A 12,446-nucleotide genomic window follows, 5' to 3' on the forward strand; every position below is an offset into this window, starting at 1 on the left:
AACCTGAAACTGTTCTTAACCTGAAGCACCACTTTAGCTAATGGGGCCTCCTGCTGCTGCCATGCTGCCGGAGCACGATTTCTGTTCTCATTCTGAAGCAAAGTTCTTAACCGGAAGCACTATTTCTGGGTTAGCGCAGTATGTAACCTGAAGCGTATGTAAGCTGAAGCATATGTAACCCGAGGTACCACTGTAACAGGAAAATGTGGGACAACACTTGCTTTGACATGTTGTCTAACCCAACAAACACAAATGCTTAATGAATAGCTGGTGTTTAATTTTGTTGCAAACAGATCAATAATAAGTAGATCACCTGGAAATTACCTGAGCATGCTCGCTTTCAGAAGCCATGTTTATTAAATCAAGAGAGCTGCACCAAGAATGAATTCGACATACTCGGTGGTAGGTGGGAGAAAAAAGGTTGCTGAAGTCATGAGACCAATTGTGGCCGAGACCTTATGCAAGTCATATGAACATTCATGCCTTTCCAAGCTCTGGCAAACTGAAGGGGAAACGGATAACAAGAGAAAGGAGGAAGATCAAGCTGTCGGAAGACAGGAGAACATGGGAGAGGTACTATGCGGAAACGCTTTCAAGTCTAATTGCAGATGTTGCCATGAAGAGATCGAAGACTCATCACAAGACACTATTCAGCCTAATGGAGCAGATTGTGTTTTGAAGGTAAGTGGTATTCCAGACAGGCTTTGGGAGAAGGGAAAGGGGTCATATTTTCCATGGGATGTATACGGAAATCTCTGGAGTAGAGTCTCAGGGTACACCCATTATAATGAATTGATCCAAGTTTATTTATTTCACATTTTAAAAATACCATCTGTTTATATATAAAAACCCCTCAAAGTTGTTAGGGTTAGTAATTGATTTTAATGGCTCTACTCTGAGTAGGACTTCCAATAGCAATAATCCTATGTAACTGTGTTGCAAAACAAGCATGAAGAAAAGCAAGATAATGCAAATTCATTGGCTCGACTAATAACCGTCAACTTACGTGCATTCTACTCAACATAACCACGTATGCACACAGCACCAGTGTAAGAAATTGTGAAGAAATGAAAGATGTGGGCAAGAATATTTATATTTGGGTGCCTTATCTCTTGCCTTTTTGCCCTGGCCAGGCGAGAGAGCCAGAAAAGATGCCAAAGCCAATGGATTCAACGCAACCACAGTGGTTCCAGACACTTCCGGTCCAAAAAGCTGGAAGACGACGGCAACGCCGTCTCAGTGATCCTTCTCAGGAGCTGGATTTTGCTGCGAGGTTCCAGTGGGTAAGCTTGCATAAAGTGATTAATAAAAGGCATTTATCGTCATGTATGCATTTAAAGGTAAAGGTAAGGGACGCGGGTGGCGCTGTGGGAAACGGCGTTTGCGTGCGCTGCTCTGGTTCGCCAGAAGCGGCTTAGTCATGCTGGCCACATGACCCGGAAGCTGTATGCTGGCTCCCTCAGCCAATAAAGCAAGATGAGCGCCGCAACCCCAGAGCTGGTCACGACTGGACCTAATGGTCTGGGGTCCCTTTACCTTTACTTTATGCATTTAAAGGTAAAGGTAAGGGACGCGGGTGGCGCTGTGGGTTAAACCACAGAGCCTAGGACTTGCCGATCAGAAGGTGAGTGGTTCGAATCCCCACAATGGGGTGAGCTCCCATTGCTCGGGCCCTGCTCCTAGCCAACTTAGCAGTTCGAAAGCACGTCAAAGTGCAAGTAGATAAATAGGTACCACTCTGGCGGGAAGGTAAACGGCGTTTCCGTGCGTTGCTCTGGTTCGCCAGAAGCGGCTTAGTCATGCTGGCCTCATGACCCGGAAGCTGTACGCCGGCTCCCTCGGCCAATAAAGCAAGACGAGCGCCGCAACCCCAGAGTCGGTCACGACTGGACCTAATGGTCAGGGATCCCTTTACCTTTACCTTTATGCGTTTAAATGTGCAGTCCAACCCATTGTAAATAAATTAGACAATAAATGTAATAGATGAGCCAGTGATGATCACAGAATCATAGAAATGTAGATTTGGATGGGACCCCAAAGTTCATCCAGTCCAACCCCCTGCAATGCAGAAATCTCAACTAAAGCCTCCATGACAGATGGCCATACAACCTCTGCTAAAAACCTCCAAGAAAGGACAGTCCACAACCTCCCAAGGGAGACTACAGTGGTGCCTCGCAAGACGGAAATAATCCGTTCCGCAAGTCTCTTCGTCTAGCGGTTTTTTCGTCTTGCGAAGCAACCCTATTAGCGGCTTAGCGGATTAGCGCTATTAGCGGCTTAGCGGCTTAGCCGCTATTAAAGGCTTAGTGGCTTAGCGGCTAAAAGGCTATTAGCGGCTTAGCGGCTTAGAAAAAGGGGGGGGGAAGCGAAAAAAATCGCAAGACTCACAAGACGTTTTCGTCTTGCGAAGCAAGGCCATAGGGAAATTCGTCTTGCGAAGCGCATCGAAAAACGGAAAGCCCTTTCGTCTAGCGGGTTTTTCATCTTGTGAGGCATTCGTCTTGCGGGGCACCACTGTATTCCACTGTCTTAGCAGCTCTTACTGTCACTTGTTGGTGACATGCAAGTCAGACTGTGTTCGTTCCCGCCCATCTTGAATCCCATCACCTCTCTTTTTGGAAACGAACAGCTGCGGATTTGTTCCACATCATTTAATCAGCTGAAGATCAGCTGCTTATCCAGTTTGTCTGATGAATAATTTTGGGTAACTTCAAAAGCGTGTTCACTTCAATACCATACCAAATTCATCAGTAATAAGTATCATCCGTTTTCCATTCATTGACAATATAGCCTGTGTTTCTGCTGGGTTTGAAACTCCTTTGTTAAATCTGGTACTGAATACAGGCTTTCTCTGTCCTCACCCTCATCTAAGCAAAGAAGAGGTCTCCCGTTTGGAAATGCTTCATCCTACCTGAATCTGGAGAAGCTGGGTGGGAGTTCTCATTCCACAGTATACAAAGGAATCAGCAGGTGAGTGATATTTACAGGGCAAACCTTGGGTACTCTTGAACTAGTTGAACCTATAATGATTAAAATGGATCAGATTAATTGAGCACCATCAACTTAAGCATCACATGATAGATGAAGCATTACAAGAAACATTCCAGAATGCAAAGAAAATGTTTGCAGAGGAAATGAAAAGTCTGACATTTGTGCGTCTGTTCTAGGCTATAAAAAAGGTAGCTTGAAATAGTCATACTGAAGATAAGTGGTTTTGGGTCTAATTTTAGGCATTTGTAAACATTTGATGCAGGTGGTGCTGTGGGTTAAACCACAGAGCCTAGGTCTTGCCGATCAGAAGGTCGGCGGTTCGAATCCCTATGACGGGGTGAGCTCCCGCCGCTCGGTCCCTGCTCCTGCCCACCTAGCAGTTCGAAAGCAAATAAAAGTGCAAGTAGATAAATAGGGACCGCTCTGGCGGGAAGGTAAACGGCGTTTCTGTGTGCTGCTCTGGTTCGCCAGAAGCAGCTTAGACATGCTGGCCACATGACCCGGAAGCTGTACGCCGGCTCCCTCGGCCAATAAAGCAAGATGAGTGCCACAACCCCAGAGTTGGCCACAACTGGACCTAATGGTCAGGGGTCGCTTTACCTTTTTAAACATTTGCAAAATGTTTTCTGAATGTTTATTTTATTTTTGTAATTTTTTTTTTAAAGTTTTCTTACACAATTATCTGAATATGATGCGTACAGCAAAGTTTGCCTGACCTGGATTAGAGGACATGTTTCAACTGCAGACACTGGGAGGGAAGATTTGTTTGTGAGTTGAAGGCGGCACATAGACAAAGGTGTACCAGCTGGGCCATCAGGGCAAGGCTTTGGAGCAAAAGTCCACACACATACACGGCAATTGCAGCAGGGCTGATGACATATATTTTGAATTAAAGGAAGTAATGCACATGACCATATGGAGAATTCTCACCCTCTACAAATAATAATAATAATAATAATAAAGTAGAGACATCACCTTGCCAACAAAGGTCCGTATAGTAAAAAGCTATGGTTTTCCCATTAGTGATGTATGGAAGTGAAAGCTGGACCATAAAGAAGGCTGATCGCCAAATAATTGATGCTTTTGAATTCTGGTGCTGGAGGAGATTCTTGAGAGTCCCATGGACTGCAAGAAGATCAAACCTATCCATTCTGAAGGAAATCAGCCCTGAGTGCTCACTGGAAGGACAGATGCTAAAGCTGAGGCTCCAATACTTTGGCCACCTCATGAGAAGAGAAGACTCCCTGGAAAAGACCCTGATGTTGGGAAAGATGGAGGGCACAAGGAGAAAGGGACGACAGAGGACGAGATGGTTGGACTGCGGGAGGCAGTGGAAGACAGAAGAGCCTGGCGTGCTCTGGTCCATGGGGTCACGAAGAGTCGGACAGGACTAAACGACTAAACAACAACAACAAATAAGACCATTAAGTTCAGGCTCTAACATTACCTAACAGAATCACTGTTTAACTCCACTGCTTCCCTGCTGGAAAACTGTGGATGTATGTTATTAAAGCACATATAAATATATTGGGCAACCATTAAAAGCAGTGGCTGCTCCATGCAGGTACTGTTTTCATGTGTCTGTAATACTACATGTCATATAATACTATATGACCACAATGTGGAGAACAGGGGAAAGTTTTTTATCCTGTATTCTCAAAACTCGCAGAACATTGGATTGTGGGAGAAGTTTGATTCAATTCACATTTAAAGGCCAACCAACCTAAATCACACTTTCTGAAATAATACATGAACCAAAATGCAGCCCTCCTTCAAAATTTGCACTTTCAGTGCATCTATCAGTAGAAGTAGCTTGCAAAAATGAATAATAATAATAATAATAATAATAATAATAATAATAATAATTTATTATTTATACCCCGCCCATCTGGCTGAGTTTCCCCAGCCACTCTGGGCGGCTCCCAATCAGTGTTAAAAACAGTACAGCATTACATATTAAAAACTTCCCTGAACAGGGCTGCCTTAAGATGTCTTCTGAATGTCAGGTAATTCTTTATCTCTTTGACATCTGATGGGAGGGCGTTCCACAGGTCGGGCGCCACTACCGAGAAGGCCCTCTGCCTGGTTCCCTGTAGCCTCACTTCTCGCAATGAGGGAACCGCCAGAAGGCCCTCGGCGCTGGATCTCAGTGTCCGGGCTGAACGATGGGGGTGGAGATGCTCCTTCAGGTATACAGGACCGAGGCCGTTTAGGGCTTTAAAGGTCAGCACCAACACTTTGAATCGTGCTCGGAAACGTACTGGGAGCCAGTGCAGATCTCTCAGAACCGGTGTTATGTGGTCCCGGCGGCCACTCCCAGTCACCAGTCTAGCTGCCGCATTCTGGATTAATTGCAGTTTCCGGGTCACCTTCAAAGGTAGCCCCACGTAGAGCGCGTTGCAGTAGTCCAAGCGTGAGATAACCAGAGCATGTACCACTCTGGCGAGACAGTCCGCGGGGAGGTAGGGTCTTAGCCTGCGTACCAGGTGGAGCTGGTAGACAGCTGCCCTGGACACAGAGTTAACCTGCGCCTCCATGGACAGCTGTGAGTCCAAAATGACTCCCAGGCTGCGCACCTGGTCCTTCAGGGGCACAGTTACCCCATTCAGGACCAGGGAATCCTCCACACCTGCCCGCCTCCTGTCCCCCAAAAACAGTACTTCTGTCTTGTCAGGATTCAACCTCAATCTGTTAGCCGCCATCCAACCTCCAACCGCCTCCAGGCACTCACACAGGACCTTCACCGCCTTCACTGGTTCTGATTTAAAGGAGAGGTAGAGCTGGGTGTCATCTGCATACTGATGAACACCCAGTCCAAACCCCCTGATGATCTCTCCCAGCGGCTTCATATAGATGTTAAAAAGCATGGGGGAGAGGACGGAACCCTGAGGTACCCCACAAGTGAGGGCCCAAGGGTTTGAACACTCATCCCCCACCACCACTTTCTGAACACGGCCCAGGAGGAAGGAGCGGAACCACTGTATAACAGTGCCCCCAGCTCCCAGCCCCTCTAGACGGTCCAGAAGGATGTTATGGTCGATGGTGTCAAAGGCCGCTGAGAGATCCAGCAGAACTAGGAAACAGCTCTCACCTTTGTCCCTAGCCCGCCGGAGATCATCAACCAGCGCGACCAAGGCAGTTTCAGTCCCATGGTGAGGCCTGAATCCCGATTGGAAGGGATCCAAATGGTCCGTTTCCTCCAGGCGTGCTTGGAGTTGTTCAGCAACCACCCGCTCAATCACCTTGCCCAAGAATGGAAGATTTGAGACTGGGCGATAGTTGGCCAAATTGGCCGGGTCTAAAGATGTTTTTTTAAGAAGCGGTTTAATGACCGCCTCTTTCAGCGGGTCTGGGAAGGCTCCCTCACAGAGGGAAGCATTCACCACCCCGCAAAGCCCATCGCCCAGCCCTTCCCGGCTCGCTTTTATCAGCCAGGATGGGCAAGGATCAAGGAGACAGGTGGTCGGTTTCACTCGTCCAAGCAGCCTGTCCACATCCTCGGAGGTAACAGATTGGAATTGATCCCATATAACAGGACCAGACAGAACTCTAGCACTCTCCCGCCCTGGCCCTGCTCCCACTGTGGAGTCTACCTCCTTCTGAATCTGAGCGATTTTATCTGCAAAAAACTTTGCAAAAGCATTGCAGGAGATCTTGTGTATGTTAGAAAAAAATACTACAATGTTGCTGAGTTTCCATGACTTCTCTTCCAATAATAATTGGAAACTGGTGTGAGAAATGTGGACCTCCTGCAAAACTCTACAAATGACTTTTAATTTATGGCAACACAACAGCGTCATATTTCCCTGACACAGTAGTCACTGATTGTTCTTTTTCTTTTCTCTTTCTATTATTTTAAATTTTATTCATTGTTTTTTGGTTATAGGTATACCAAATACACCGTTCTGTTTATGTCAAATTAAATAAAAATAATTTTTAAAAAATGTTACACGCATTAGTATGTAATGCACAACTTGCTTCGTCAATGGTACTAAATCAGTTGACTGAACTAAACCAGTGGCTGAACTAGGTTGAAGCAGTTTTGTGTGTGCCTTAAATAGTGGATCCAGTTGTTATGACCAGGGTTTCATCAGCTGTGCTCTGTCCCTTTAGGATATATGGACAGCTAGTAGCTTTGAAAGTCATCAGCCTGAAGACTGAGGAAGGAGTCCCTTGTACAACCATAAGAGAAGGTAAGATATTCGAAGTGGACACCATCTCTGGCAGCAGGGCTCAGTTCCTGAATCCACTTTCTGTACCAGGGCCAAGCCCTACAATATAGGAACTAATAAAAGTGAGTCTACATACATGCAGAGTACTAGTTCCTTGCCTCCAAACTATCTCATCTAGCAGGGCCAGGCTGCCTCAGGCATCTGATTTGGGGGGTGGGGGGGGGGAGAGAGATGCATGTGGGATTTTCTGTCTCAGGTGCCTAAATAAACCTCATCAGCAGTACTATGCACCTTGACTTTGGGAGAAGAAACAATTTCCTGCTGTCTCTCAGGCAGCAAATTATACCTGGCAATTCCTGGCACATTCATACAATTAAGGAGGAATCCCTGCGACGGGGTGAGCTCCCGTTGCTCGGTCCCTGCTCCTGCTAACCTAGCAGTTCGAAAGCACGTCAAAGTGCAAGTAGATAAATAGGTACCACTCCAGCAGGAAGGTAAACGGTGTTTCTGTGTGCTGCTCTGGTTCGCCAGAAGTGGCTTAGTCATGCTGTACGCCGGCTCCCTCGGCCAATAAAGCGAAATGAGCGCCGCAACCCCAGAGTCGGCCACGACTGGACCTGATGGTCAGGACCTTTATATTCCAGGGACGTCCAACTTCCAGGGGACTGCGATCTACTCACATGATTAAAATCACGTTTTAGGGAGGAACAACCCAGTTTTTTTGGGGGGGGGGGTTCAGGTCATAGGAAATATCTGTTTATCTGTTTATTTAGGGGTTTGGGTAAAATAAAATATAAAAAGGCTCACAAACAGATCGATAATGGCAGTCTGCCATGCAGAGGAAATTCCAGCTTCCGCTCTAGCAATCAAGACAATGGGGCGAGGGGGCAGGGCCGGATGGAGGAGCCAGCGATCTACCGTGATCTACCTTAACCTACTGGGGATCGATCAGTCGATCCCGATCGACCTGTTGGACATCCCTGGTATATTCTCACTAGAAGTGACTGGAGCTGCTTGGGAATTCTAAGAAACCAAATAAATTGCAAGTTAAAAGACAGTTCAGTCCAGTCTGGGGTTGCGGCGCTCATCTCGCTTTACTGGCCGAGGGAGCCGGTGTTTGTCCGCAGACAGTTTTTCCAGATCATGTGGCCAGCATGACTATGCTGCTTCTGGCGAAACCAGAGCAGTGCACGGAAACGCCGTTTACCTTCCCACTGGAGTGGTACCTATTTATCTACTTGCACTTTGACGTGCTTTCGAACTGCTAGGTTGGCAGGAACTGGGACCGAACAACGGGAGCTCACCCCGTCGCGGGGATTCGAACCACCAAAATTGCAAGTTACTCAAGGGCAAAAAGTTACTCCTTTTGTTGGTGTGGTGCCAATACCTATTTTGAGAGTGTTTTCCCTCCACCATTGTTTTTGTTGATCTTGTACTGGGCAAAATGTCCAGAGTTTTCTTGGTGTCTCTGATTTGATGCATTAGATTAAGATTTTAATTATTGCCTTCAGGCCTTTAGATGCTCCCACTGATATAACATCCAAAAGCAGCTTGTTTAATTTTCCATTAAGACTGTTGCTTTAGTCTGCCTCTGAGTCCCAGTGGAAACATATTTTCCCTTCTAAGGGGCAGATAAACAATTTAATGCCAGTCTCTAGAAAGAGCAAGTCCTGCAGAAATAATTTCTCATGGTGCACCTCTAATGAGAAAAGCATGGTGGGAAAGGTTTCTAATTTTAACTGTTCTATCGTTTCTGAGGCAGTTCTTCTGTTTAAGAAGGACACAAAACGGGACCAGCTCCTGCTCAAAATTCCAGGTGTGGAAATGATGGGTAGTTGTATTTGACAAGGCAACCTTGCCTTGCTTTCTGTGCTGTTAAATTGTTTCCCCCTCTCGCAGACAGCAGGCTGACCCCTATTTATGTGTCCTTCTTTAGCATCTCTCCTCAAGAGCTTGAAGCATGCCAATATTGTGCTCCTTCATGACATCATACAGACCAAGGAGACCCTGACATTAGTCTTTGAGTATTTGGTGAGTTGATTTTATTTAGGTTTTGTGAGCTTTCTCATGAGCCGGTAAACAAACACTGGGTCTTATTTTTGCAGTGCTACAAAGCGTTTTATAGCAATGCGTAAGAGTCCATCATGGTGACATATGTTTCTGGCTTGCTTTCCCTAATTGCCTTTGAGAGTTATCTTCTCAGATCCCTAACTTCTCTTAAGTAACAGCTGCGTTTTAAAAACATGCTTCATGTTTTTGCAGAAAAGCTGGCAGGAACTGATTACTCTTGCAGCTGCCATGACAACAGACTCGTAAAACCACTGGTTTGTTCGTTCACAAGCACACATGCAAAAACCTTTCCCTCCCTCACCATTTGAGTAATGATCCTTGTAAAAGCAGCACAAGCAGAGAAATACAGTGGTACCTCGGGTTACGGATGCTTCAGGTTACAGACGCTTCAGTTAACAGGTTACAGACTCCGCTAATCCTGAAATAGTACCTCGAGTTAAGAACTTTGCTTCAGGATGAGAACAGAAATCGTGCAGCAGCAGCGCGGCGGCAGCAGGAGGCCCCATTAGCTAAAGTGGTACCTCAGGTAATAATAATAATAATATTATAATAATAATTTATTATTTGTACCCCGCCCATCTGGCTGGGTTTCCCCAGCCACTCTGGGCGGCTTCCAACAAAGACAAAAAATACACTAAAATGTCACACAACCTCCCTGAACAGGGTTGCCTTCAGATGTCTTCTGAATGTCAGGTAGTTGTTTATCTCTTTGACATCTGATGGGAGGGAGGTTAAGAACAGTTTCAGGTTAAAAACAGAATGAATTAAGTTCTTAACCCGAGGTACCACTGTAAAGTCATCAAGCTGTAAAGGTAAAGGTAAAGGGACCCCTGACCATTAGGTCCAGTCGTGACCGTCTCGGGGGTTGCGGCACTCATCTCACTTTATTGGCCAAGGGAGCTGGCGTACAGCTTCTGGGTCATGTGGCCAGCATGACTAAGCCGCTTCTGGCGAACCAGAGCAGCGCACGGAAACGCCGTTTACCTTCCCACCGGAGTGGTACCTATTTATCTACTTGCACTTTGATGTGCTTTCGAACTGCTAGGTTGGCAGGAGCAGGGACCAAGCGACGGGAGCTCACCCCGTCACGGGGATTTGAACTGCCGACCTTCCGATCGGCAAGCCCTAGGCTCTGTGGTTTAACCCACAGTGGGGTATATGTAAATTCTCCTACCTTCTGTGTACAATCTTCTGGTGATACTCTGACAAACCTTTTGCGGGATTAATTCAGGCATGGTGTGGGGACCCTGAATTCTTCAGATGTTGTTGGCTAGTTCTCTCTTCAGCCCCAGCCAGCAAGGCCTATAGTCAAGGATGATGAGAACTGTTGTCCAGGAGCATATGTAATGCCACGGGTTTCCCATTCTTGCATTAATCCTACAGAAGGAAGTGCAACCTCCATTAAGAACAGGCCAAACAAACGGCAAGACTTTTATATGCCCAAAGATGGAAAAACTCATTATTACCAACAGTGGAGGAATGCTTGTTAAAATTAATGGACTTAGCTGAGGTGGTGAAATCGACAAGCTTAATCAGAGAAAAGTCATTGTTAACATTTACTAAGGATTGGAAACCTCTCATAGACTTTTTGCATGAAAAAGAAATAAAGACATTTGGGTTTGAGGATTGAAGAGAAAGTGGCTTTTTAGGTGTTATACTGGACTGGATGACGTGAGTAATGCTTGTATATAGCAGTGAGGCAAAGAATCAAAAGTTCTTCAGTTCTTAACTTTCTTCCTCTCTTGATTCTGGATTGTTCTATTGATGTTTTAATATGCTGTAAACCGTTTTGAGATTTTTATTTAGAAATATAAAGCGGTATGAAAATGAAAATGAAAATGAAAATGAAAATGAAAATGAAAATGAAAATGAAAATGAAAATGAAAATGAAAATGAAAATGATAATAATAAAGATCTTTTCTTTTCTCTCCCTTTATATCTATCTCTTTCTTTTCACCTTTCTCCTCTTTTCTTCTTTTTGCCTTTAAATTAACATTTTAGTTTGGACAAAAAAAGGATATTTGATAATAATCTTTGTATTTTTATTTCTAAACCCTAAAAAAAATGTATTTTAAAAAGAAGAAGAAGAAGAAGAAAAACAGGCCAAACAACACCTCCACAGCCAGAAGGGCCACCTACCAGCAGCCTCCATAGTGTTTGGATTCTGCCTCAATTTCTCAGCTCTCATCTTAATCTTCTATTGACTCCAGGCATAGCTTTTAATTATCAAAATTGCAGAAGGCAGAGAAGGGAAATGTTCCTTCCCCTGCTGAGATCCTGTAGAAACATCTCGTCTGAAGCTAATATTTGTACTAGGACGACATGTACACATACACTGGCTCAGAGGAGGGATTTTCCTCAGGACCTCAGCAGGGGTGGAAAGGGTTAAATGGCCCCTCCCTGGTTGTTCTCATTCCGATGATTGTCAGCCGCTCTCCAGCAGATGCAATTTGCCCTTTTAAAAGACTCCTACATCATGAAAGTATTGCAGCCCATGCTAATGTACTTTATATATTGTGACGCGGATGGGACTGTGGGTTAAACCACAGAGCCTAGGACTTGCCAATCTGAAGGTCGGCGGTTCAAATCCCCGTGACGGGGTGAGCTCCCGTTGCTCGGTTCCTGCTCCTGTCAACCTAGCAGTTCGAAAGCACGTCAAAGTGCAAGTAGATAAATAGGTACCGCTCCAGCGGGAAGGTAAACGGCATTTCTGTGCGCTGCTCTGGTTCACTAGAAGCGGCTTAGTCATGCTGGTCACATGACCCGGAAGCTGTACGCTGGCTCCCTCGGCCAATAAAGCGAGACGAGCGCCACAACCCCAGAGTTGGTCAGGGGTCCCTTTATCTTTTTATATTGTGATATCTTGCTCGCATGGTCGACACACTTTTAAATGGCTGTGTGTTGAAAGTAAAGATGGATTCAGATCATGTTCTTTTGGCTCAGCATAGTACAAGGAACTGGCATCAATTGGTGTAGCATCGTATTATTCACTCTATAAGACGCACCAGACCATAAGGTGCACCTAGTTTTTGGAGGAGGAAAACAAGAAAAAAAAATATTCTGAATCCCAGAAGCCAGAACAGCAAGAGGGATCTGGCTTCTAGGATAGCCTCTGGCTGTTCTGGCTTCTGGGATAGCCGCGCAAAGCCTCTTCAGGGCAGCAAGATGAAGGCTCCCTCTGCCCGGAAGAGGCTGCCACTGCTAAGGCAGAGG

The 12,446-nt window shown here is 45.6% G+C and overlaps 1 protein-coding gene across 1 annotated transcript in view; it reads left to right on the forward strand.

The window, feature by feature from the left end:
* The first annotated feature begins 205 nt into the window (after window positions 1-205).
* CDK15 (cyclin dependent kinase 15) overlaps window positions 206-12,446 on the forward strand; it is a 66,977-nt gene continuing 54,736 nt past the window's right edge. Inside the window, 6 exon segments of the mRNA XM_079980581.1 lie at window positions 206-553; window positions 556-681; window positions 1,134-1,283; window positions 2,873-2,970; window positions 7,105-7,184; window positions 9,100-9,194. Of these exon segments, the coding sequence (XP_079836707.1) occupies window positions 470-553; window positions 556-681; window positions 1,134-1,283; window positions 2,873-2,970; window positions 7,105-7,184; window positions 9,100-9,194 (633 nt within the window). The 5' untranslated portion in view covers window positions 206-469.

This window comes from Podarcis cretensis (genome assembly GCF_951804945.1).
Source record: "Podarcis cretensis genome assembly, chromosome: 1".
NCBI lineage: Eukaryota > Metazoa > Chordata > Lepidosauria > Squamata > Lacertidae > Podarcis > Podarcis cretensis.